At 40.2% G+C, this 23,607-nt stretch overlaps 1 protein-coding gene across 3 annotated transcripts in view; it reads right to left on the bottom strand.

Moving 5' to 3' along the window:
• Positions 1-482: 482 nt before the first annotated feature.
• Positions 483-23,607, bottom strand: part of hook3 (hook microtubule-tethering protein 3) — a 31,101-nt gene continuing 7,976 nt past the window's right edge. Inside the window, exons 2-24 of one of the 3 annotated variants that reach the window (XM_049603792.1) lie at positions 23,231-23,316; positions 22,993-23,065; positions 21,320-21,370; positions 21,021-21,153; positions 20,794-20,861; positions 20,522-20,584; positions 20,107-20,190; positions 16,687-16,850; positions 16,431-16,571; positions 15,876-15,963; positions 15,567-15,680; positions 14,702-14,812; positions 14,316-14,400; positions 14,155-14,224; positions 10,850-10,990; positions 10,445-10,532; positions 8,345-8,379; positions 8,099-8,181; positions 7,814-7,914; positions 7,616-7,720; positions 7,356-7,427; positions 5,452-5,588; positions 483-5,274 (exon numbers count right to left, since the gene is read on the bottom strand). In XM_049603792.1, coding sequence (XP_049459749.1) covers positions 5,262-5,274; positions 5,452-5,588; positions 7,356-7,427; positions 7,616-7,720; positions 7,814-7,914; positions 8,099-8,181; positions 8,345-8,379; positions 10,445-10,532; positions 10,850-10,990; positions 14,155-14,224; positions 14,316-14,400; positions 14,702-14,812; positions 15,567-15,680; positions 15,876-15,963; positions 16,431-16,571; positions 16,687-16,850; positions 20,107-20,190; positions 20,522-20,584; positions 20,794-20,861; positions 21,021-21,153; positions 21,320-21,370; positions 22,993-23,065; positions 23,231-23,316 — 2,106 coding nt within the window. In that variant the 3' untranslated portion in view covers positions 483-5,261. Of the gene's footprint in view, positions 5,589-7,355; positions 7,428-7,615; positions 7,721-7,813; positions 7,915-8,098; positions 8,182-8,344; positions 8,380-10,444; positions 10,533-10,849; positions 10,991-14,154; positions 14,225-14,315; positions 14,401-14,701; positions 14,813-15,566; positions 15,681-15,875; positions 15,964-16,430; positions 16,572-16,686; positions 16,851-20,106; positions 20,191-20,521; positions 20,585-20,793; positions 20,862-21,020; positions 21,154-21,319; positions 21,371-22,992; positions 23,066-23,230; positions 23,317-23,607 lie in introns of all 3 variants that reach the window. The other 2 variants (XM_049603791.1, XM_049603793.1) reach the window with 2 other exon arrangements.

Raw genomic sequence — 23,607 nt, 5'->3', positions numbered from 1 at the left:
GGTACCAGTACTTGGAGCTCGAAGATAAGATAAAACCGAAAATTTCAAAGAAGTCATGTTCAGAATAAAATTTCAAGACATTCTGCGGCACAGTTTTTGAGAAAATTAAGGGAAATTTGCTCAAATTACAATATGACGATCAGAATTTCTTCACATTTGAACAGTCATCAAATAAAGTTTCATTGCGCAGTTTTTTTTAATGAAAGAAAATCAAAGAACATAAAAGACAAAAATCCTTGTTTAAACTCGAATAATGGCATAAATGCAACCTCTTTCGAATCACTATTTAAAAAATATCAATCAGTTTTGGGTGCAAACAATGGCATTTGAGATCATGGATTCAAATATTCCCGCAGTCCACTTTTAGTCCTCATGTGTCCACCTTAAATAAAGTTAACCTATGAAACCAGAAACAAGAAACAATTCTAATAGCACAATACTGGTCATCATGATTTTAAATATTAGAAAAACAGACAAGCCGCCTGTTTTATACAAGCTTTATTTACAATGTCATTTCCAAGTTTTGCAGTGTAGGAAGCACATTTTCATCAATAGGTCCTCGTCGGACAGATGCTATATGAAATCCATCAAACTTGACATGAGTTTTCATTTTCTCATTGCTCAAATGGCCCGACACCTCCTCTACCACTGTCACATTTAGTATGTACATAGTGTGTTTGTATACAAGCAATATAAAACTTGGCAAATGGAAGGTTATTTGCTACTTCAATATGTAAAGAAAAGTTTTCCAATGAGTAAAAAAATACAGCAAACACTGCACGCATAGTGAGAGGATTCTGACCTGTGAACAGCCTCGTGTTGTTTGTTTCATTTCTCTAATACACTTTTTGACGGTGCAATTAGCAGTCAAGTAACACTGGGGAAAACTGGGTACTCATTTTAGCTTAGGCATGTAAGTAATACACCACATTATGACCGGGTTTTGTAAAGATAACTGCACTCTTTGTTCAGGATTTTGTTCTCAAACATGAATATTGAACTGAGATTTGGGGTTATAGCTTAAACAGTACATTGAGATGTTACCTTTCCTTCTTTATAAGGAAGAGATTGGCATTAATATGGTCTGAAAATGGCCCAAACTAGCTGGCTTCTGAAGTTTATTTTACTGAGATATTTTCCCCCCAGCATCTCATCATATGCCAGTAATATTAAGTATATACACAGACACATATAGGCATCAAAATACAGTGGCTGGCTTGATGGGGGGTTAAAGGGGAAAGCGAAATATGCTTTCTCTTAGGGAGATATTAAATAACAGAAAATGTTTCCCCAACATCCCTGATATAAATTTAAACAGGTCGACCACAGGGTGGATGTGTTCCATTATATACAGATTTCTTACCAAACCAATGACTCCTGGGGATGGACGGTTAAAAGAGCTTTGTGTAATATAACTTACAGCTGGATGTTAATGGCAAGTGGTTTACGAAACACAGATTTGGACAGAAACGAGTCGAGAACTGGACAAAACGTCACGTATTGACTTAGCAACTGCATACTGCAAATGTTATTTCACCGCTCACTTCTGGGAAACTAATTTATTGGAGGCCCAAATGTGGAATTTTTTAATCAAGATAAGTAAACCAAACATCTGAGCTAACGTTGCAGTTACAAATGCCCAACAGCTAATAAGCCTTCTCCCATAAATATGGCCACCGTCTTTGTTACTGTCGCTAAAACACTGGAAAATATGATCATTTGTAGGGTGACAGTAAATTCACCTACAGTACAGTGAATTGAAAGTGTAAAAATGTGCTTTTTTTAGTCAATGAGAAAACATTCAGTTTCAAACAAGACAAGTTTTTCGAAACTCCTCTTCCTGAAAAGACTGGAGGTAAATGGACTCGCATTGTTTTCTCCATTTCATAGTGATCTCAGATAACACCGTCATTTTCATGAGATGGAGACAAACACACCATCTCAAACCATCTCCTCCTTTTGTTGCATAAGACAAGTATTTAACAGTATCTTGATGTCGTATGGAAACTTTACATCCACTGTAACAGTATAAGTGGTGATATAATAATACTACTAATATATATATATATAAAAAAAAATGTAACAACACTGCTGTACAAGCGGCAAAAGAATAAATAAGCCATTTAGATAAAAATGCACGGCATGAATTAAACCAAGGTTACACAATATAACATTTATGAGTAAAATAAGGTTAAAATACAGAGAAAAGCCCTCATTAAGCTGACGTAATTTGACTTTTTTTGTTGTTGTCTTTTAAAATAACGCAATAAAACTGGTCTTTAAAGGCGACACCTTGCTGCCTTCAGTCCTAAAAAGACCAGCCAGTCTTATTAATATCATATTTTACACAAAGGCACTAAAATGGGAGGATTCAACCATCTCTCTTATTTGAAAAATGTATGCACTTATGCCTGTAACATGCATATCCTTAGGTCCAGGTTTTAATTTTCAGTCTTTCTCACCCTTTTTTGTTGACATAACTTTTGTTTTCCTGAAATAAATTTTAAATAAGACATTTATTTTTTTAAAAAAGCTACACAGAATAATTTACAGCAACATCAAGTTAAGTTTCCTTATTACTGATACTATAACTTGGTCAGCAGGGCTTCTTCTATTAATACCAAAAGTGGTTTTCACATAACTGTTCGGTTAAGCTGCACTCACAAAACACTGTAACACTGCAAAAGGAATGCAGGGTCTCTACGAACTGCCTGACAGGATCCTTTCCCTTTACGGGTTTTTAAAATAGTTAGCCCTTTAAGCTAACAAAATGTACTGCACATTAGCCTGCGCAAGCTAACGTACAGCTTCATGTCCTCATTTTTTATTCTTTTTTGTTTCAGGCAACTATTCAATCAAATTCATGTTTCACAGTAAAATGTGTATAACGTGGGACAAAATGCATTGTTGCGTTTGGCTCAATTACACCACAGGTTATTTGCTACATAGGCAAATAACATAACACCATATAAATGTGTATTACGTGTGCGTTTTATCGAGAAATATTATGCTATGCTGACATTAAGAAAAACTGCAAGCAGGCTCAATGAGGGCTTTTAACCTGTATAAAAGCATATCTGTAACAATGCTGTTTATTAAAAAAAATTGCCATCCTATGCTCCTACTGCAAACTGTCCAAAAGCCTACAGGGCGACACAGTAATGCCCCGTAAACTCTCCTTGTTGTACTCACTAATACTTGAGGTAAATCCACTTCTAAGAGGCCATCTAGCAACATGCTGAGGAGAAGCTGGGCAGAACCACTGCAGGAAATACTTAGAAGTTTAAAGGGGGGATTTTTTTTGTTGTTGCGCAGACTGATTTGCAGGTTACACCTCTCAAATATTTCTCTCATACTGATTCAGACTCTCCTCAAACCATGTAAGTGTAACAGATATGTGGAAATATGTCATTGAGGTATCCCAAAACAGCCAGCCAACGTCAAGTTACACACTAAGGCTTATTAATAGATCCACTGCCTGATGGAGAGACTATGCTGCAATTTCCGCCCCTGTCCTTGGTGTTTGTAACATAAGTTGAGTTCCGACAGACTTGATGCGGTGTGAAAGCACAAGCAGGCATGTCCGTGAAGAGATAAGGGTGAGGAGAGATGGAGGAGAGTAGGAGAACGGAGAGGACATGAGGAGAAAGGAGCTGGAGGAGGGAGGGAAAGGAGTTTTAATTTCTGGCCTTGCCTGGAGGTTACAATGCATGACACTGCAGAAGGTTGTTAGTGCTCATGCTGCTGCTGCTGCTGGTGTGCTGGTTATTCGCAGGTCAATGCAAAGTCATGCAAACAGTAGGCAGGCACGGAGTTCATGCATCGTGTGCCTCGGCCTAGCCCAGGCCACGCAAGGCTTGGCCAGCTCACTGGTGTGCCAGTCATGCAGTGACATTGCTGTTGGGGGAGGAGAAAGAGAGATAACGGTCAGACAACAGGGCCTGTTAGGATAAGACTCTGGCCTTGATCTGAGCACGTACACAGAAAACAAACAGGGTTAATTTCAAGGCTTCTAATGACAATGTAAACAGAGTGGAGCTGTAAATGAGTTAAAGAGGACAGGAACAGCTGCAACAAGCATCGAGATTTCTATTTAAAGTGACATAGGCAATATTTCAAACATCTTCTAACGCACATTGAAAATTCACTATGATAGTGATCAGTTGATCCTAACATGATATGGACAGTAAGTCACACTGAATAACTAACTGCTCCTTGTTGACTTATTGGCGTTGAGGGAGATCTACAAACCAAATCCCTTTTGCAACCAAACAGCCTCAGTAACTATCTCAAGGAAGCCTGCAGTGTTGCAAGGATATATCAACCAAATGCTGTGGTACACATATTTAAATTGAACACTATGGCACATAAGGTGTTGTCTTGGACAACCTGGTAAATGCTGATAAAGCTAAAACCGTGTTAACTGATGCCATTCCCAGTTTGTGTGATGGTTGACTCCATAAGAAACATAATGAAAACCAGTCTATACAGTTATGCAGCAGCACATTGATCTTTGCCACAATTTAGCTAGCTGTGGATTGCACCTTCTGAAACAGCTTTAACAGCTGAAGTACTTTTTTTACCATTCACAATTATTGCTGCACTGTTACCAGTTAACAGTTACCTGTTTTTTCCAAATCATGTCGTCCTATTTGAAATCATTAAGACCATTTAGCAAGCAAATGGGACATTTACATGTGATGACTATACATCTTCCTATGCCGCAATGTATCTGTTGCTCAATATTGATCTAAATTCAAAACACAATGACAAAGCAGAACTTATCCCCATTTGAAAAACACAATTCAAACACTGACACATGTGAATGAAAATTGCCGTCGCCTGCTGAAAGCTACATCGGAAGAGTTAAAACAGATAACGCAGGACAGAAAATCTGTCAACTCCAGTCGAAAAACAAGATGAACCTCAAATGCTATGACAGGTAGAGATGTGCATAAATACTGCATGAACAGGCAGAGCAGTTCCTCTAAACAAAGACGACAGTATCTTGTCGGGAAAATGGGATTCTTCTCCGCCTTTGACTCCAAATGACCTGCCTGACAGAGGTTTGCCACAGAGCACAGGTTGAGGAAGGTCAGTGGTTGAGAGAAGGTGTTGGGGGTGATTAGTCAGACCCTATTAAATATGCTGGGGTGTGAAAAGAGTAGGAGCCTGGCATCACAGGAGTCAGGGTAAAATATGCTTAATCAAGGAAAAAAAAAAAAAGTGGTGCGAGATTTTGGCAGTCTTGCCTGGCATCTCTACCTCATGGATCTGATCAAGAAGAAAAAAAAAACAGAAAATCAATAGGCAGAATACAGGGAAACAAGAGAGTCCATTAGAAATGAATGAAAATAGTGTGCCTCAAAAGAAGGCACATCTACTGTATGTAAGTTCAGGAGATCTGTAAGGTAGTTTGTCGCTGTAATTTTCTGCCCTGCTGCCATCTACCTTGCGGTAGCTGGCTGGACGTGGCCTGGGTAGGAGCGGCGTGTGCTGGTGGCTTGTCTCTGCCGGGCCAGGAAGGACTGACCAGAACCGGTGTTGGCGAGTCTGTCTTCAGCCGCCTTCTTCTGCAGAGACATACCCTGGGAAAAGGAAGAACCAGAGCTTATTTAGGGGCACAACACATAGAGTAAATAAGTCACCAAGGAAACAACGAGCATCAGTGCATTAATATTGATGCATGAGAAGGCAAATTAGCTCAAACACAATATTAGTGCTGATTTAACAACTCATGAACATAAACACCAGCTACTGATCTAAAGTGTCAAACAGCAATCATTATGTATAAAGCTTATAAACAAGCATATGCTGCCCTCTAGTGGTTGAAATGCCTCCCTGCATGACTTGTGAATGACAACTTCTTGTTCCATGCAATACTGGATAACTACTCAGCTCAACTCAAATTCATTTATAAAGCACATTTCAAAGCAACTCACGTTGACCAAAGTGCTGTACAAAAGGAAAAGAATGCTAAAAAACTTATACATAGGGGTGACACAGGTACACAGGGTTGTCAGGTACACAGCTCACACATTTATAGACAACACACGCAGGCATGCATCAGGGAAAACCACATCATCATCGTTTTGAGCCTGGACGTAAAAGAGTCAGTGGAGGGGGCAGATCTACATAAAAGGAATATTATAAAAACATTAAAAGTGTTAAAATTCACATAAAAAACATGTGGAAAGCCATGTTTCTGGACAACTACTTTAAAATAATGTAATGTAGGTCTGTCTTCCAGTGTTTGATGTTTTACAACTGGTGACTGTTAAAAGTAGGGCTGACTCTTGCATTTATTTTCATCATTAATTGTTCTGCTGATTATCTTCATGATTAATTTAGTTTAGTCTATGTAATAATAAAAAAAAGTGAAAAATGCGATCACAAGGTCTCAAAGCCCAAAGCCAGGTCTTCGAATTGCCTCTTTTGTCCAACCAACAGTCCAAATCCCAAACCTCTTCATTTACTGTCATCAATGACAACAAAAAGCATCAAAGCTGTTCTGCACATCATCTATTGCACGTCTGTCCATCCTAGAAGAGGGATCCCTCCTCAGTTGCTCTTCCTGAGGTTTCTACCATTTTTTCCCCGTTAAAGGGTTTTTTGGGAAGTTTTTCCGTATCTGCTGTGAGGGTCCTAAGGACAGAGGGATGTCATACGCTGTAAAGCCCTCTTAGGCAAATTGTGACTTATGATATTGGGCTTTATAAATAAAATTGATTAATTGATTGATCAAAGTCTCACATTTAAGAAGTTGGAACCAGTTTGACACTTTTGCATGAAAATTAATTAAAAGATTAACAATGAAAACAGCTGCCAATTCATTTTTAATTGATTAACTGACTAATCCTTGCAGCTCAAGCGTATCACTGTCTTTTGGTCAGCTATGCATTACTCAAGGGCTGAAACTTAATGATCACTTTAATTATTAGGTAATGATATGGTTAGGAAAATATAAGAAAACTGTGAAAAATGCACACAGTATCCTGCAGCACAAGATGATATCATTAAATGTCTTGTTTCATTCTACTTAGAGTCCAAAACCCCCAAAACACTCAATTCACTGTAATGTAAGACTAAGAAAAGTCAGAAGTTCTCAATCTTGAGAAGCTACAACCGACAAATGTCACATTTTGTGTAAAAAAAATAGCTTCAAGATTAATCAACTACTGGACCAATTTTTGCAGTTCTACATTTTATTATGGAATTTTGTGTATTATGGCTTGTGTGTATTATTACTCGTCTTGGTATCAAATCCCAGCTGTACATTGGTGTGTGCCCCAATTACAAAAAGTGACACTGGTCAAAAACTGTGTCACAGTTTTAGGGTGTAAAGCTCATCTTACCATGTTGTACCAGGCTGACACAATCAGTTTCTCCTCGTAATCTCTCTGGGTTTTTGTCTTGTCCATCTCCTTCTGTTGGCAGGAAAGGTAAGACAAAAAAAAAAGCAATGCAAGTGCTTTTTAAGATACTAAACACATTTATCTAATTATTTCCACTGTGTTTTCATACTCTTCTTCATCAGCGGCTATTTATGAGCCGATCTACAAGCTACAGAGTCCGCACCTATCCTCGCCAGACCCTCCAACTCCTCTAACATTACCTCCAATGAGTGCAACATCCTCTCCTTCTCCTGCAGCTGGTTCTTAAGGGCCTGGACTTCTGGACCTGAACCCTGGTTCTGCTTGGGGTCCAGGGTCCGGATCACCTGGAGAGGACACATTCAATCACATCACGTACATTTTCTTGTGGACCCACAACAAGACAATTCACCTGTTGTTAGGAATAAATCTATACTCACACTCTTGGCTTTTTCTAAGTATTTCTTATATCTCTCCTCCATCTGTTTCATGTCTTCATCTTTCTTCTTCAAGGCCTCTTCCAGCTCGTCCACTCGTTGGGCTGAGACAGAACAACATAATTGTGCTTAGTTTATTTTTCTTTGCAATGTATATACGATAAAAAATACATTTTTATGTCTCAGTGTTGTATCTGCACCACAACATGAGACATTAAATCATTACAAATTAAAAAATGATGACATCAGAGAGGATGGAGGGCAACAGGCTGCAGAACTCAAACTCACAAGAAGAGTTGTATTTCGGCTCCATTTCGTCAATGAAGGCATTTTTCTTCAGTAACTCGTTGTTCAACTCTCGTAGTTTCTCCCTGATGAAGAGTTCAAAGCACCAAAGTCAAAACATTTTTAAGGCCTCTGTAGTTTTGTATAATATTTCATGGGATGCATTTCAGAACTGAATGAACTTTTAAAATCTCTTATGTTATCCTGATGCAGCAAACATGTTTCTGGGTCTGCAAGGCGATAACTTACATGTGCTCCTCATATTTCTTCTTCAGAATGGAAGACTGAAAAACAAAAATAAATTGGACCATTATATTTCAACCTAAACAACCCGCAGGTACGAATTCAATCTTGGGAAAAAACCTAGAAACTTTCAAAGAGACACTCTGTTGAGTAAAGGCAGGAGATGGAGCCAACTTCAGTCTTGTGTACCATGCTAGCCCTTACCTGGATAAAATGATCTTCAAAGATCAATTGCAACATCCCAATGTAAAAAAAAAAAAAAAAACCCTTCATATTTTCCCTTCTCATCCAACAGAGGGAAGTGTAGGACAGAAATTGTTTATAGTTGTAATATACTACAGTAAGAGAGCTACAATTACTGTAAATGAGGCAACAATTAGAGAAGTAATGCAGACCTCAAATCCAAAGTTTGTGGGGTTGATGGCAGGATTTTCAAGGTTGGATAATCACCAGGAATATTTACAATTATTGCAGTATTCCAACTCATTTTTTTATGGTTTGTGATCTTATATAAAAAGGCAGTACCGCTATCCGTGGGGAGTGCAGCAAAATCATGTGAGAGCAGAAATCTGCAGAGTATCTCTAAACTAGAAATCAAACAGCATCAGGAAAAGAGGAAAGCTGGGTTTCTATAGAGAGGAAAAATCTACACACAGAGGATGCCAAAGGGCTGATTAAAGATGCCTCTCTATTTCTACCAGGAGAAGTCGCCTGCAGAATCTCGACACCTAGCTAGAGGAAAAAGTAACTACTGCATGTGTGCAACAACTCAGTGTAACAAATGCATGGAGCTGTAATTTTCTTTGCAAAGAAACTATACACTGCATTTTGGAGTTCTTATTTTATTCTCTAAAAATGTATGTGTATGTATGTAACACAAAATTAGCATTAAATGATGCAGTGTTTACACTGTGCAGATTTATTACATTCTGAGTTGTTACACATTTGATTCAGGAAGTCAAAAATCTAAACACCTTGACAGAACAAGGTCTAAGAGAAGTAGCTTGACAGGAATCACAAAATTATACTTACTATTGTCTGACAGTGGGAGCATTATTTGAAAAGAAAATGCACAAGTATTTTACTGATTGGCAAAAATCACAGACCTGCCAAATGTGGATGGTTTTACATCCATGTGTTTATCTGTCGTCTTTGCAGCTGACGTTCGAAGCACCAGCTCCTCACCTGACTGAAACTGTACTGATTTACTTCCTCCATTATTGTAATAATGCATTATGGAAACCAGTATTTCCATTCTCTGCTTGTTTTTATAGTGTTGTGCATTTATAAAACACTAAATATAAGTGGTCTAAATGCTGAAAATAGGTGTTGTGTTCATCTTGAGTGAAGAAGACACATGGTTAAAGCAAGACTGACAACACTGGTGATGCAAAATCTACACAGGCTGGCAGGGATGGACCCAGAAACCCACCAAAGAAAATAAAATTCAGTCTTTTAAATCAGGGTTAATTATGAAGTAAAGAAAGATGGAGTTAAACATGCAATGCAAGCTCTTTCTCACACATAAACCTTCTTGGGAGGTGATCCAAACCATCCTAAATACCAGTTGTCTCCTACAAGGAACTGGTTTGATGAAGACAAGGAACAGAGAAGAAAGCGATGAAAATTTCCAGTTTGTTTTAAGTTAGCGTCAGATGAAACACAAGTTAAGTATGTTAAAATGAACAAGAACAAATGTATGTTGCTAATCTAACATGTAATACATTCACTGATGCTATCAATAGCTACAACATAAAACAATGTGACAGCGAACACACAAACAGAAAACACCATCATGCATACAATGAGGGTTAGAAATGGTTATTGTTAGGAAGAGTTAGTTGCAACAAAATGAAATGAAAAGTGATTTTAACTGTTTTCTTTGCTCCGGGTCAGGTGTGTGCACGAAACTTTCGCAAGTTATTTTTTAAAATAAACATCAAAGTCTTGTGTCTTTAGGGAGGAGGTGTGTACTGCAGTCTTGAAGACCATTTTTATTCAATAAATGTGGTACGATGGGAATTTGATTTTCTGTGGTTGTTGCCAACATTTTACTGGTATCAGCATTATGCACCCATAATGCAGAACAAGCATTTCGTTACTCACATCGTCTGCTTTGGAATCCTGTTCTTGGAGATTCTTCTGTAGCTCCTCGACCTGACTCTGCTCCTCCATCAGGCGCTGATTGATTAATCTAGAAAAAAAGCCCAAAAGACCAGTTGGATGATGATGGCTTTAGCACAGCAATGAGCAAACTTCAGAGGGGCCGGCTGCTGGCTAAAGGTCACTGACTCATTTTCCAGTAAAGACAAAGAAAATCTTTGTGGGGGAAATAAATGGGAGACTGATTCATGGTCCAAACACAAGGAAACAGAATCTGTCTGTGGCTCTCAAAACTACAGACTAAAAGATTCAGGGTAGAATAAGGGTCTCTTTGCTCCATTTTTTTTTATTACATTTTGCAAATACAATAAACAATTCAACCTGCATGTTTCTGTGCTCTTTGCTGACCTGTTCTCCGTCTCCAGCTCATTTTTCCTTCTGTTGGCATCCTCCAGTAGACTCTGCAACAGTGCAATCTTCTCATTGTCTGATCCCTCCTGGGCTAGCTTCAGCATCTTGTTTTCATGCTGGAGACGAATCAAATGTTCTCTGTAACAACACATCGGACAGAAGCAGGTGTTAATTTCAAATGCCACCGATAACTGATCACACAGAGATGAAACAACTAATATTGGTTATTATACACCTGTACTCAGAATATCATGGCTAAAACAAAAAAAGAGACCTCCTGTGAGAATGTGTTGTTCTCTATGTATTTATTTTATCTGTCCAAGGATATTATTTTATTCATTTTCCATAACCGCTTATGCTGTTAGGAGTGGCAGGGGGGCTAGATCCTATTCCAGCTGACATTGGGTGAGAGGCAGGGTACACCCTGGACAGGTCACCAGACTATCACAGGGCTGACACATAGAGACAGACAACCATTCACGCTCACATTCACACCTACGGACAATTTAGAGTCACCAATTAACCTGCATGTCTTTGGACTGTGGGAGGAAGCCGGAGTACCCAGAGAAAACCCACAGTGACATGGGGAGAACATGCAAACTCTGCACAGAAGGGCTCCCCCACAGCAGGGTTCAAACCCCCCACCCTGGGCAGGGACCAGGTACCCTCTTGCTGTGAGGCGACAATACTAACCACTGTTCCACCGTGCCACCCAGGGTTATTATTTGGCAAAAACTGTGAAGCATCAGACAATATAAAGTGAGAAATTGTAATTTCTGTTAGCACTAGGAGCACTCAATAAATTCTACATACACCTGTTTTGCAAATATAAGCAACACATCTGTCATCTCAGTCTAGTTAACACTAAAACATTTGCAACAAGAAGCCACTGTTAAAAAGCTATACTTTGCACTGTTTCCTGATGATGTTAAAACTTTGTCTTTACACAACTTAATTTACTTTCTGTATCAGACAGAATCACACAGTTTGTTTACAATAACTTTGGGGAAGAAAATTCCTGCATCACGTACACACAGTTTAACAGCACTGAGAAAACAGGGTAGAGGAACAGCTGTGATATCAAGGACTATGGTTTAGTTTTGTTGTGTATGGGGGAGTCGAGTGGAGAAGACGAAGAGCAAACATGCTCAAAGACAGCTTTGGACTCTGGATCTGAAAAGGGAGGAGATCTGGAACAGACCGACGGGTCAGTCAAGAACACTGGGGCTTACAGTGTCAGGAGGTGGGACAACCTAGCAGCCTGGTCCTCATGAACAAATCTGTGGTAAGTGTTTGGTCACAAGTAAGCTTTATGTCTCATTACATTTTCAGTAATCAAAGAAAAAACATATTTGAGATTGTTAGCTTTGCATTATTAGGTTACTTGACGCAACTGTTGAGCACTGAGGTTGGCAAGCCAGTGCTAGGTTTGGGAATTAACTTTAGTTGAAACAGAAACACTATGATTTTATTTACAGTGCAGGTTTAAAAGTATTGTGCTATGTTCACACTACTACTGTGGCCAGCTGAATTGCTGCCAAGACACCGTTGAAGTGTTGCTCAAGCACTATCACTGTTTCACTATTTATTTAGAGCTGAAAATGACAACAGAAATAAACAAGTTTGCCACTTTCAGATGTCCCTGCAATTCAAATCAATTGTCGGGTGTCTGCCCAGAAGTGCTGTTGTTGTTAGCGTGACATTACCGTGATTCAGCCTGTTATCCTGTTTGCATTAATGCATTAATGCAATAAAGGCCCTCTTTACAACAGGACTGTGAGAGGCGGTACGATCTGCCAAAGTCAAGAGGTTTGTATTTGCAGTGGCAGCAGGTTAAATATACGCCGTGTAAAAAGGTTTGAGATTTTATAGCTTTCACTGAACCGTGTTGTTCTCCTCTCAATACAAATCTAGTTTAATTACCGTAGACACATTTTCAGTTGCCCATTCATTTCTCTTTTCTGCATCATAAAATGAGAATTATAAAACAACAAAACAAAACAGAGCACTGTGCGCAACACAACAGCTTTGTTATGCTGCAGAATGTGATAGAGCAGGATGTGTCGGATACTCAGGCAGTCTGGGAGTTAATCACTCGCTCATTTTGTGTCCTGAGGATCCGTCTGTTTCAGATGTCTTTATTCATTTTAATGAATAGCTCGGCAATTTGAGATACTTTCAATCCATTTACTGAACAGATTAGATTGGATCTGTTGTATGATAGTGTTGAGCACAGCCTGTCTCATGGGTGCTGTTCTTTTAGGGCGTGGCTGCTGACTTCTCTCCAACTGGAGAACTGACTAAATGTTTCCAGAAGAACTCACAGCTGCTGGCAACCAAAGGTTAGGCCGGGGAAGGCGTAGGAAGACGTGAGAAAAGCTTCCAAGATAGCTTATTGGAAAAATAATTTCCAATTTCTGCAGTCGATTGAGAGGATAACGACATTCCCAGCTGTTGTTCTGGCTGTTTTATAGTTCAGAGGAAACGGACGGGCAGAAATCAATCCCAGATGCTGCTTATAAAGCAACAGGTTCAATCTGTCAGTTCTTCACATTCACTGTTGGATGCTGCACTGACAACCAACAGACATGAAAGAGCATGAACCATCATTAATTTTGTATTTTACAGACATTTCTTCTCTTTAGGTATCTCACAGGACACACTGTTATTGCAACATCCTACTTCCACCTTCTAAGATCTTTCAGGATGTGACATTACCTCAGGGCACAACAGCTGGACTAGCTTAACTCAACTAGTGTTTTTCTCCCTTTACTAGCTTTTAGGGGATTTTAATGTAAATCCTTATCTATTTTGGTTCATGAGTGTTGAAAAAAAAATCCAGGCACGGTATGCATCCAGCAGAAAACCCAGCCCTCTTGGAAAGCAGCAGACAGGCTGATGTAACTCACACACAACTATTACATAACTTGCTACAGAGACGCCTCTTTTTACGCCAAACCCATCTGCCTTAAAACAGCAGAGCGAGCAAGAGGAACAGGCCAGAGCCCATCTGGCTACTAAGTGAACAACAGCACCACAGAAAAACTGTGTACACACAGATGATGCAACGTTACCATAAGATCTGATCTGCACTGATGTGTGTTAAGCATGCAAGTTGCAACATTTAGTGCCATAAAATGTCTTCCTCTGTAAAGCATGATATTTACATTAATTTACCTAACTATCCTACTGAATATAAACACATTAGATGATCTGGTATGTGTACACCAATAGGTCTCTATCACCATCTTCTCTTTTTTAAATTGCCAAATGAAACAAAACGTAGGGTTCAAAAGTTGTACCGAATCTCTGGGGTGGTGATCTCAGCAGCCAGTGAATCAGTGCCGTCGTTGCTGACCATCGGGAACAAGCCTGAAACAAACACATAGCATCGTTAATACACAATACATGGTAAATCCAGCTATTTTGCCACTCTTTAATTCATTTCTATTTGTTTATTTACTTGATGTAAGCTGCCCTTCCTGGGCTTGGACACAATGTAGCTCCTCAATAGTCTCCTTCAGGGAGTCTCTCTCTGTTCGCATACGCTACAGAGGGAGAGAAAAATGTGTGAAGGGCTTATACAGCAGAACAGAAAGTATGATGTGATAATAGAATTCATCTCTCAATTGTAAGGACAGCTACCACTCTGGTAACTTTCAGAAAATGCAGCATGTTAAGAGTTATACACAGCCTTTCTTCTCTGGTTTTAATATATTTGATATGATCTATAAAATAACACTGAGAAAATGCAACGTGGGATGAACATCTTTTTTGCAAAGTAAAAACAACACTGTTGGGTCATTCTTTTAAATGTACCAGTACTTATGATATTAAAATTGTACATACATCTTTTTCTTTTTGAAGAGAGTCCACTTTCTCTTTGACACGTTTATACTCAAACTCCATCTTGTCGGCCTTTTTAGACTCTTCTGACAGTCTGTTCTGAAGTTCAACCACCTGTGCAGAGAAAGGGAAATTAATGGGAAGACATTATCTCTCAGAATATGCATATGCATGTGTGAGTGGTGTAACATCAGCCCTGTTTCCACTGAACACTTTCAGTATGGCATCCTTGGAACCAAAAGTAACCCTTCAGACATGGTCCCTAGACCCTAGCGTTTCCACTGCAAACAGTACTCTTAAATGCGGGTGGGGTTGTTATCACTCACTACTCCGTCCAGTACTCAATGTATTTCCTCATTATCTGTGACACAGATGGAAGTCAGCACCTCATTTATCATCCACAGAACAAGGCTGCACGCTGACATTTTCACAACAAAATAAACAGGTTGCAGTGAGAGTCTCTCTCCATGGGATATTTAAAAATAGTGGGTTTGTGCATTTAGTCCAACTAAGGCAAGCTCAGGGGTTTAGTGCTGCCATAGCCCACAGGAACAATGCTCCACAACGCATTTTTGTCTCAGCAGCAGGCAGTAAAATACCCTTTCATTTCATAGTTACAGTTTACTAATAAAACTCTCTACAGTATAAACAGTGGTTACATGAGCCTCAAAACCAGCCACAACTCAGCCCTGAGTAGAGTGACCGTCCTCTATTGACCAATCAACAGACTGCAGTGTTCACACCCCAAAAGGGTACCTAATTGAACTGTATTGTACTGCTTGGTGGAAACAGGGCTATAGTTACAAGTTGGGACCGTGTAAATACTGATTACTACATGTGAAAGTCAACATGGCTCTCAGTTGGGTACCTGTCTCTTGTACGTCTCCAGCTGGCCCTTGGCAGCATTCGCTTTTCGTAGCTCTTCTTCCAAACCTACGTTGGTCTGCATTAACACTGTGTTCTTCTCCTCCATTAGCTTATTCTGGAAAATAGCAACAGAAATATGAACTTGATTTGTGCTGTGTACAATTGCCAGTTTTTAGACTGGGTAATAAGTCAAGGATATGGATTGAAACTATATGTTTCTTACAAACCAGTGGACACTGTCTCATGTATTGCAAGAAAAATCTAGTAGAACTTGTCACAGTAAATCTGTTGTCTGTGTGTGACTGTGTACCTGTCTCCTGAGAAGCCCCATATCCTCCAGTTTCTTCTTGTAGTGTTCCACTGTTCCCTCCAGCTTTGACACTTTGTCTGATGAATGCCTGGAAGGGAAACAACAGGCACTTTCATTTTGAGCTGTTACATTTGGAAAGGAAAGGAAAGGAAAGGAAAGGAAAGGAAAGGAGAGGGGGAAGCTTTACAGAGGCAATGTTTGTGTAGCAACACACCTGCAACAACAGGAGTCTGAAATAACAGGATAGTGGTTAAACAATACCTTATTTGTTTTGCACCATTTCCTGCTTTCTGACACATCTTTCACCTCAAAACAGCACTGTTTAAACCATGGATACCTTTAATTATAGTGCCATATTGATCTTTTTAATGGGTGCCACCAATGTTTATCATTTTTAATACACTCGAAATTTGGTTTCTCTGGGGCTTAACCAGATTGCTACAAAGCATAAGAATCTTCTCTCTTGTTTGCTCTCTTTCGTTTAGTGTTCAGTTTAGTTTGCTTAACTGAAGTAATATGTGCACTGGGAGCCATTATTTTGCATCACAATCTTACCTGAGGACATCCATCTCATCCTTGAGAGACTGGGCTTCGTCGGCTAGTGACGCGAGCTCTTCATTCTGCGACTTCACATCCAAGAGCTCCTTTTCAAGCTCTTCACAGCGGATCCGGTAGTCATCTTTTGAAGCCTCCAACCTAGACAGAATTTTCAATAATCATTACCTCAAATCCGATTGTGATATCAGCATCAGCCAATTAAACTCACTATTTATATGACAAAACAATCTCTCTCCTTCTAGCAGCTTCACACCTGAAGGTCTCTTCCTGTAGTTGCTCCAGTTGTGTCTGCAGCTGGAGGTGTCTGCGTCCCGCTGGGCTGTTTATGTCCTCTATGGAATCGGACTGGTTAAGTCTTTCCATCAGGACCTGGTTTTCTGCTAGCAAACTGCTCTTCTCCTCCTGCAGCGCAGCCACCTGTGGGGGGGAAGACAATGAAAAGGGAGGGAAAAGAATGGAAAAACAGAAAGAAGAAGGTACAGAAAGGAATGGTTGAGTGTAGAGAGGATGTAAAGACAGAGAGAAGTGAGGCAGAGAAGAGAAATAAGTTGGGATTGAATGACTGAAAACTTTCAAGTTGTATCTTTCAAGCTACTTAAATGTACATGTGACACTTTCTTTACAGCATTCAGTCCATCAAATTAGGTTATATCACTGCAGCACACACAAAACACACTTCAACAGGGCAAACCAACAAACCAACATTGCAAAGAAGGCTACACATGTGGTTTGATGTCGCCTTCTCAATGTGATAGACAGGGTATCAGACTCCACACAAAGCAAAGCAGAAGCTGTTTGTTTTAAATGTGCGGCCATATCAATTTAGTCTAATGCACCTCGAAAAAACATGTAAGAACTGACGTTAATATTTTTTATTATTTACCTGGCATGTAAAGCTCTGATCACATGCCATTGTTTCTCAAACCTGACTGATTGCAAATTTGTCAGGATGAAGTTAATAACCCTTCAGTAAAATATTGACTTTAAAATAATTCCATCGGGCTTTTTCTTCTAACATATTAGCCATGTCTGCTGTCTGTCACATAACACTGTTATGTGGAAGCGTTCTACGAGAACTTGCACCAGTGTGAAAATTCTCTCACTGCAGCAAGCTACATCAAAGCTGTGATCAGGACAGCTCAAGAAGAAGGAAATAGAGTGGGAGTCAGTTTAATTCTCAAAACCAGGAAAGGGTTCTGTAAAAACATACTGAAAAATAACAAAATATAGTAACATGACCTATAAATAATATACAGTATGTGTTAATATTTGACATGTATTCAACAGTTTTGCCAAGAAATGACTCCTTCCTTGGTTTCCCCTTACTGTCTACTACTGCTGTTGGAAAGCAATGAAACACACTGAGGTAAAGAAGCAGAGGATAATTAGTGAAGGGGTGACAACTGACACATCCACACAAAACTGCAGTTGTGGCTGGTGTGCCCCGAGAGGACCGCGTGTACACGTGTGCACTTGTGCGCACGCGTGTACACATACATGCACACGTAATTAGGAGAAGGGGGATCTGGATTCCGTGGGGGGATGCTGGTGCAAGCAGACTGAAAAAAAAAAATCCAGGACTATTAGACACACCACACACCAATGGATGGAAAAAGAGAGAAAGAAAAGAAAGTTTGGATTTACCCTCTCCTCTAGCTCATTAAACTCTAACCTCAGTCTATCACGCTCCTCTTGGACATGGAGGGCCTTTAAAGCAAGGCACACAAGTGTTGAAATAGTCAGGAGGAAACTGGTTTAACACAAAGGGAGAGCAGGTAACCCTTTAAATACAGCTCCATTTTCTCCTGCTATAACTGTGTCATTAGCAGAAAATAAACATGAACAAATATGTGCATTATTATCAACTGCTATGAAGATAACAGCTTATCACTGTTAAAGAAAAACAATCAACAGTATGACAAAGTAATAAGTAACTAATCAGTGATTTTGATGTCTTGCAATTATGCAAAAAAGGGAGCTGCTTTTAAAGTGTAACCACAAAATAGCTATAAAAATTTGAGTATGACACAATCAGATAGTGAAAGAGATACAAGTTATAGCAGGAAAAGTAAGAATAAAACTTAATTGGGCAGACGTGTTATACCATGTTATTCTTCCGTATAGTCTGAATATACTGAACCTAATTTACTAACGTTACTGCAAACTAGGGCTGCCCCCCGACTAAGAATTTTCCAAGTCGACCAATAGTCGTCATTCAGAGCAATTAGTCGACTAGTCACCTGTATGTTTATGATGTTAATGTAATTATTAAATGATATATTTGGGCGGAATAGTATCAGTAACATTGTTAACACTGTGCTACATTACAGAGAAATACAAACTGTACTAATGAACCTTCATTAATATAGGCCTATATTTTATCTACAAGTGCACGTCACACACTGAGCGAGCCGCCTGTTAATGACGCTGTTGGCAAAGCAGTAATGATTGTGCTAAGTGGCTAATGGGCATGTAGTTCCTTCCATGTTTCAGATGATACGTCATGTTTGTAGTCGACCAATGAAGATGAGTTTACATATCACCTTGGGTTCGTCCTTCACCTTCTCACAATGATCCCACACTTTGGATTTCCTGCCCGACATGTTATTAACTAGCCTGTGGAATGACTGCAGGTACCAGCCCTGGAAATTAGGGGCCGTACACATGATGCGTCTTTAACCACCTGGAAAACGCAAGGTTGTGCCTTTTTTGTGCCAGCTTTCAAGAGCATGACAGTATCCTATCGTACAGCCTATTTACCTGAAATCCTGAGTGCAGAGCCGACCTTCTTCCAGGCGCTGTTTATAAGTGTGTAGGCCGATTGCCCATGGAAAAGATGTAAAGTTCTGGGTAGCCCTGCACTGACATGATCAACTATTTATCAGACTGAATATTTACAGAAGAAGGGAAAGATATCTGTCTGCTGTGATTGGTTTGTAACGTGACTCCTGTCTGACTGCTGAGCGTGGCCTCTTCCTGTGTCTGTCCTTTCAAATTTTATTACCACAAGGTCCAGTCATATATGTTTTGATTTATTTGAGACGCAGCTATGAGATGCAGCTACTAAATTCATGCTTGTTTTTTATGTTTGTTTGTTTTTTCTGTGACTAAGCGACCAATGAAATCTTGACGACTAATGACCTTTCAGGCCGAATAACGTTTGGGGGGGGGGGGGGGGCAGCCCTACTGCAAACATGCAAATGCTGTACATAAGGCACTCATTTATCTTTTCATTTTCAAACTGCGTTGTCACTATACAACTGTAATTGCTCAAGGCTAATGAGCTAAAACTCAACCGTTCAAATTATACATTTGGCCACAGCAACATTGTCCTAACAATACTGATAATTGATGAATATGTTTAAGACTTTGGAAACTCTATGATGGAAGTCCAACAATTAATTTCAGCTCCATAAATACACAGACCAAAGGGTCCGGTCATAAAAATTAGCCACAAATAGCATTATCCATTTATCAGTTATTCACAGACTCACTTTTTAGCAGCGTGCCACCTTGATAACTAACCGACCTCAACATCCTTGCCAAGCCCACTGGGGGTGTTATGTCTTTCAAGTAAGGTCATTTAAACACGTGATAAGAGTCCCTGCACACTGTGCTATGATGTACAAAAGCAGTGGTCAAACATGGAGGATTAGAGCTGCATAAAACCAACCTGCATGTCAAGCTCACGACACCTTTGGGCGATCTCTTCCTTAGTAGCCAAAGCATCGTTCAGCTCCTCTACTGTCTTCTTCAGCTGGGAACAAAAAGAAAGAAGAAATGAAAACCCTGCAGATGGTGTACAGTAATGCATGAACAGCGCCAAAGTGCGTCTGCTGAAGACAGCTTTTCCACAGATCCAGCTGTTTGACAGGTCTGTGGCCAAAAAGTAGGAGGGTGAAATGGGTTAAGAGGGAAATCTGGGTCAAGTTTTATAGAGAGTACATTTTGTGTGTTTGAGGTTTCAGTGAAAATTCAGAGAGGGTGTTTGTGAGTGATTTCAAAGAGTTTGGTGTGTCTGATGGCACTGCTAGGAAACGGAAATGCCGTAAAAGGTGTCGCAGTGGGGTTCTACAAAGTCTACATACCTGTCTGTCTAGATCCACATACGAGTCGTTTCCTCCCGTCACTGGAGTCTCTTTACTCATCAGCTGCAGAAACGCATAAAGAAAAGGTTTAAAGGTTGGAAGAAGTTAACTTACACACTTGGTACACCTTGGTTCAGTGATAATGACGCCAGCGAGCGGGACTCTGGTGTCAATTCTACACCCGCAACCCTGCTTCTGTTAAAAGCCTGTCCTACTCTCATCATTTATCATTATTTATATTTGATAACAGGTCAAACAGCCTATTAGCTCACCTCTTGGATGGCTGTCATGACAACATGCTGCACTGACTCCTCCATCATCATGATGGTCTGGATGTACTCTAGAGGACACAGAGAAACAGACACAATGATGGGGCAAATTCAGGCCTCTGACTCAGCTGTTTATGCAATGCGATATCACAGAACATTGTTTTCCAATATCAAATTCGCACACACACATACACACACTGACAAGAACACACACTGTATGGGATATGTACCTTGTTTCTGTTCACAGTTAACAGCACAGCCCAGTATAAGTTGCAGCATCCTCCCAAGTTCTGCTGCGTCAGAGTGTTCTCCGATAAGGTTAACATCTGGTAGTGTGAAGTCGTTAATGTGCTGGCCCAGGATCTAAAAGATATTTTAAATAATCACAAAATATCATTAAATGAAACCGGGATTATCCTGGCCTGTGTTGTGCTGCAGGGATTAAGGGTAGTGTTGGTCAGCCACAACTCGTTCGTACTAACAACACAACTGCTTATGTAATCTGGATGCTGGGTGCTGATCATCTTACCTCCTGGTTATAGTCTAGGATGCCTTTCAGAATTTTCTTTAGATTGCTGATCTGAAAGAACAGAGAAGTTATGCAGAGGTATCCCAAGAACATTATAAATACAAATATAGCTAACACAGGCTAGACTGAATCAGAGTTTAAAGTACTTCAGGCGACTCACAACAAGGTTGAAACACAGATAACTGATCTATGCTTATTAAAATGTGACAAAGTAGTAGAGGGATCACTTAGGTCATTAGGAACATACAAAGTTCCTAATGAAAAGTCTGCTCTGTCATGTCAGTGTCCTGTACGTTGAGTGCTCGCAGGTACCTACTGAGTAACCCGCAAAAAAGCTCTGCAGTGGGTAAAAAATATATTAATATAAATTCAACGGTGTGGGAAAAAATGTCCTAAATGCGAGCAGGCAGCAGGTAAGAACAAAATAATCAGGTGCCTGAGCTCCCTGTATGGATGCTCAGTAGCTTCTGCCTGATTGTACGACCGGATCACGGAGCAGACTGACAAAATGTGCAGAGGACGTTCAACAAAACATCATTGCAGAGCTGAGGATGCAGCTGACTGATCGCCACGGGGCAGTTACTTTGGATATGGGGACAGAGGATTACTGTAAAATTGTTTTTTGTGTCACTTAAGCCTAGTTCACATTACACGATTTTCACCCAGATTTTGCGTCGCGGAGACTATCGTAATCTTTTGAGTGTTCATACCTGGCGACATGCATTTCTGTCAGCGGGAGTCTCGCCAACTGCGTTACGACCTGTGTGTGTGCACAAGATTTCTCCACTGAGCCCTCTCCGACAGAGCCCCATATAATGCGGTGACGTCACCAAACTTGGAGACGACACATCGTAAAGGCATGGATATTCTTTATCATCCTGGGTCCAAACACAACGCGCTCCCTGTGATCCTGTGGACACCGCCATTGTTGTTGTTGCTTGCCGGCTTGTCAGTGTTGCCAGATCTTGGGAGAGAAACAAGCAACCAGGGCTATGGAAACAAGCCCAAAAGAAACGACTGCAGTCCGACATACTATCATGCGTTTAAATAACTTATTAGACAGGCATATATAGAGGAAGGTGACGTTTAGAGAGCAAGTCCAAATAAGCAACTCCACTTTAGAAACAAGCCCAAAGTCGCAGCTAATAAGTGGACCTGGCAAGTGGCAACCCTGCGGCTTGTCCTCCTCACATTTCTTCCATCCTCTTGCGTACTGACGTGGGACGTATCCCGCCTCACATTGGCTGATGCTCTTTGTCAGTCATGTCACACTTCTCCAGTTTTCTGGCATGTCAGGTATCCAATCCCAGTCGCAGAGAAGGGGGCTACTTGCTTATAGGCTTGTTCACACATGAGGACTCGTCGACCCAAGGTGGCTCTCAAGATCGGCATTGCATCACCAACAGGTGGGAGCTGACTGAGCGGGTGCTTTGCACATCTGAACAGAGCAGTACATTATGCGGCGTAATGGCAAAACGATGTGTTTAATCACGGGTTGAGTTGCAAGACTTTGGAAGGGTCTGGATTTGACTTGAGATAACTACGAATGACAGGTCGGTTCCCGTACTGAGCTTTGCAGGTATGTTTGGAAAACTGGACCTGTGCTAATGTAGAAACTGGCCTCACAAAATCCCAAACCATGTACAATTAAACAAAGAGTGTGTGACACTTACCTTTAACCTCCAGTTGTCCCCAACCTCTGGCTTGATTCTACTAATCCAAGCGTCATTAAAATACACTATGTCTCTAGAAAATCAAGACAGATTTGTGTCTATATTAGTGAACGTCATATTTACAGTACATTCTGGTATATTCAGTCTGCACAGGAATAGCAAAACATGCCATCAAAAATGCAAAGGATACAACAAATGAAGCATTTTTAATACCCCAAACTTAAGGATGACAGCTTACATTTTCTGTAGAGCCTGGGCCATGGCTATACCACTTGTCAAATCTTCTACTGTCTTGCACGGAGCCTCCACCCCAAAGGTTTGGATCTAAAAATCAAACAGACACACACACATTGAGCTCTTGATGCAGAATCAAACTGTGCAATAACTCTGAGTAAATATAATCTGTTTACAACATTCAACACAGTTTTCACATTTCACATGACAAGCTACGAAATTGGAACTTTGATGATATCTTCCTCCAGCAGCTCCCTGAAGGCCAAAGTAAATACAGTCACAAGTATGCAGCTCCCACTTACTGCGCCTGTAAACTTCCTCTGAACTTTGCTTGTCATAACTGCTCAGTTTCTCTTATATCACCTCTATCACTTTGTTCAG

Source organism: Epinephelus fuscoguttatus, linkage group LG18 (assembly GCF_011397635.1).
Source record: "Epinephelus fuscoguttatus linkage group LG18, E.fuscoguttatus.final_Chr_v1".
Classification (NCBI taxonomy): domain Eukaryota; kingdom Metazoa; phylum Chordata; class Actinopteri; order Perciformes; family Serranidae; genus Epinephelus; species Epinephelus fuscoguttatus.
The sequence above is the reverse complement of the archived record's forward strand: the minus strand, read 5'-3'. Positions and strand labels throughout refer to the sequence as shown.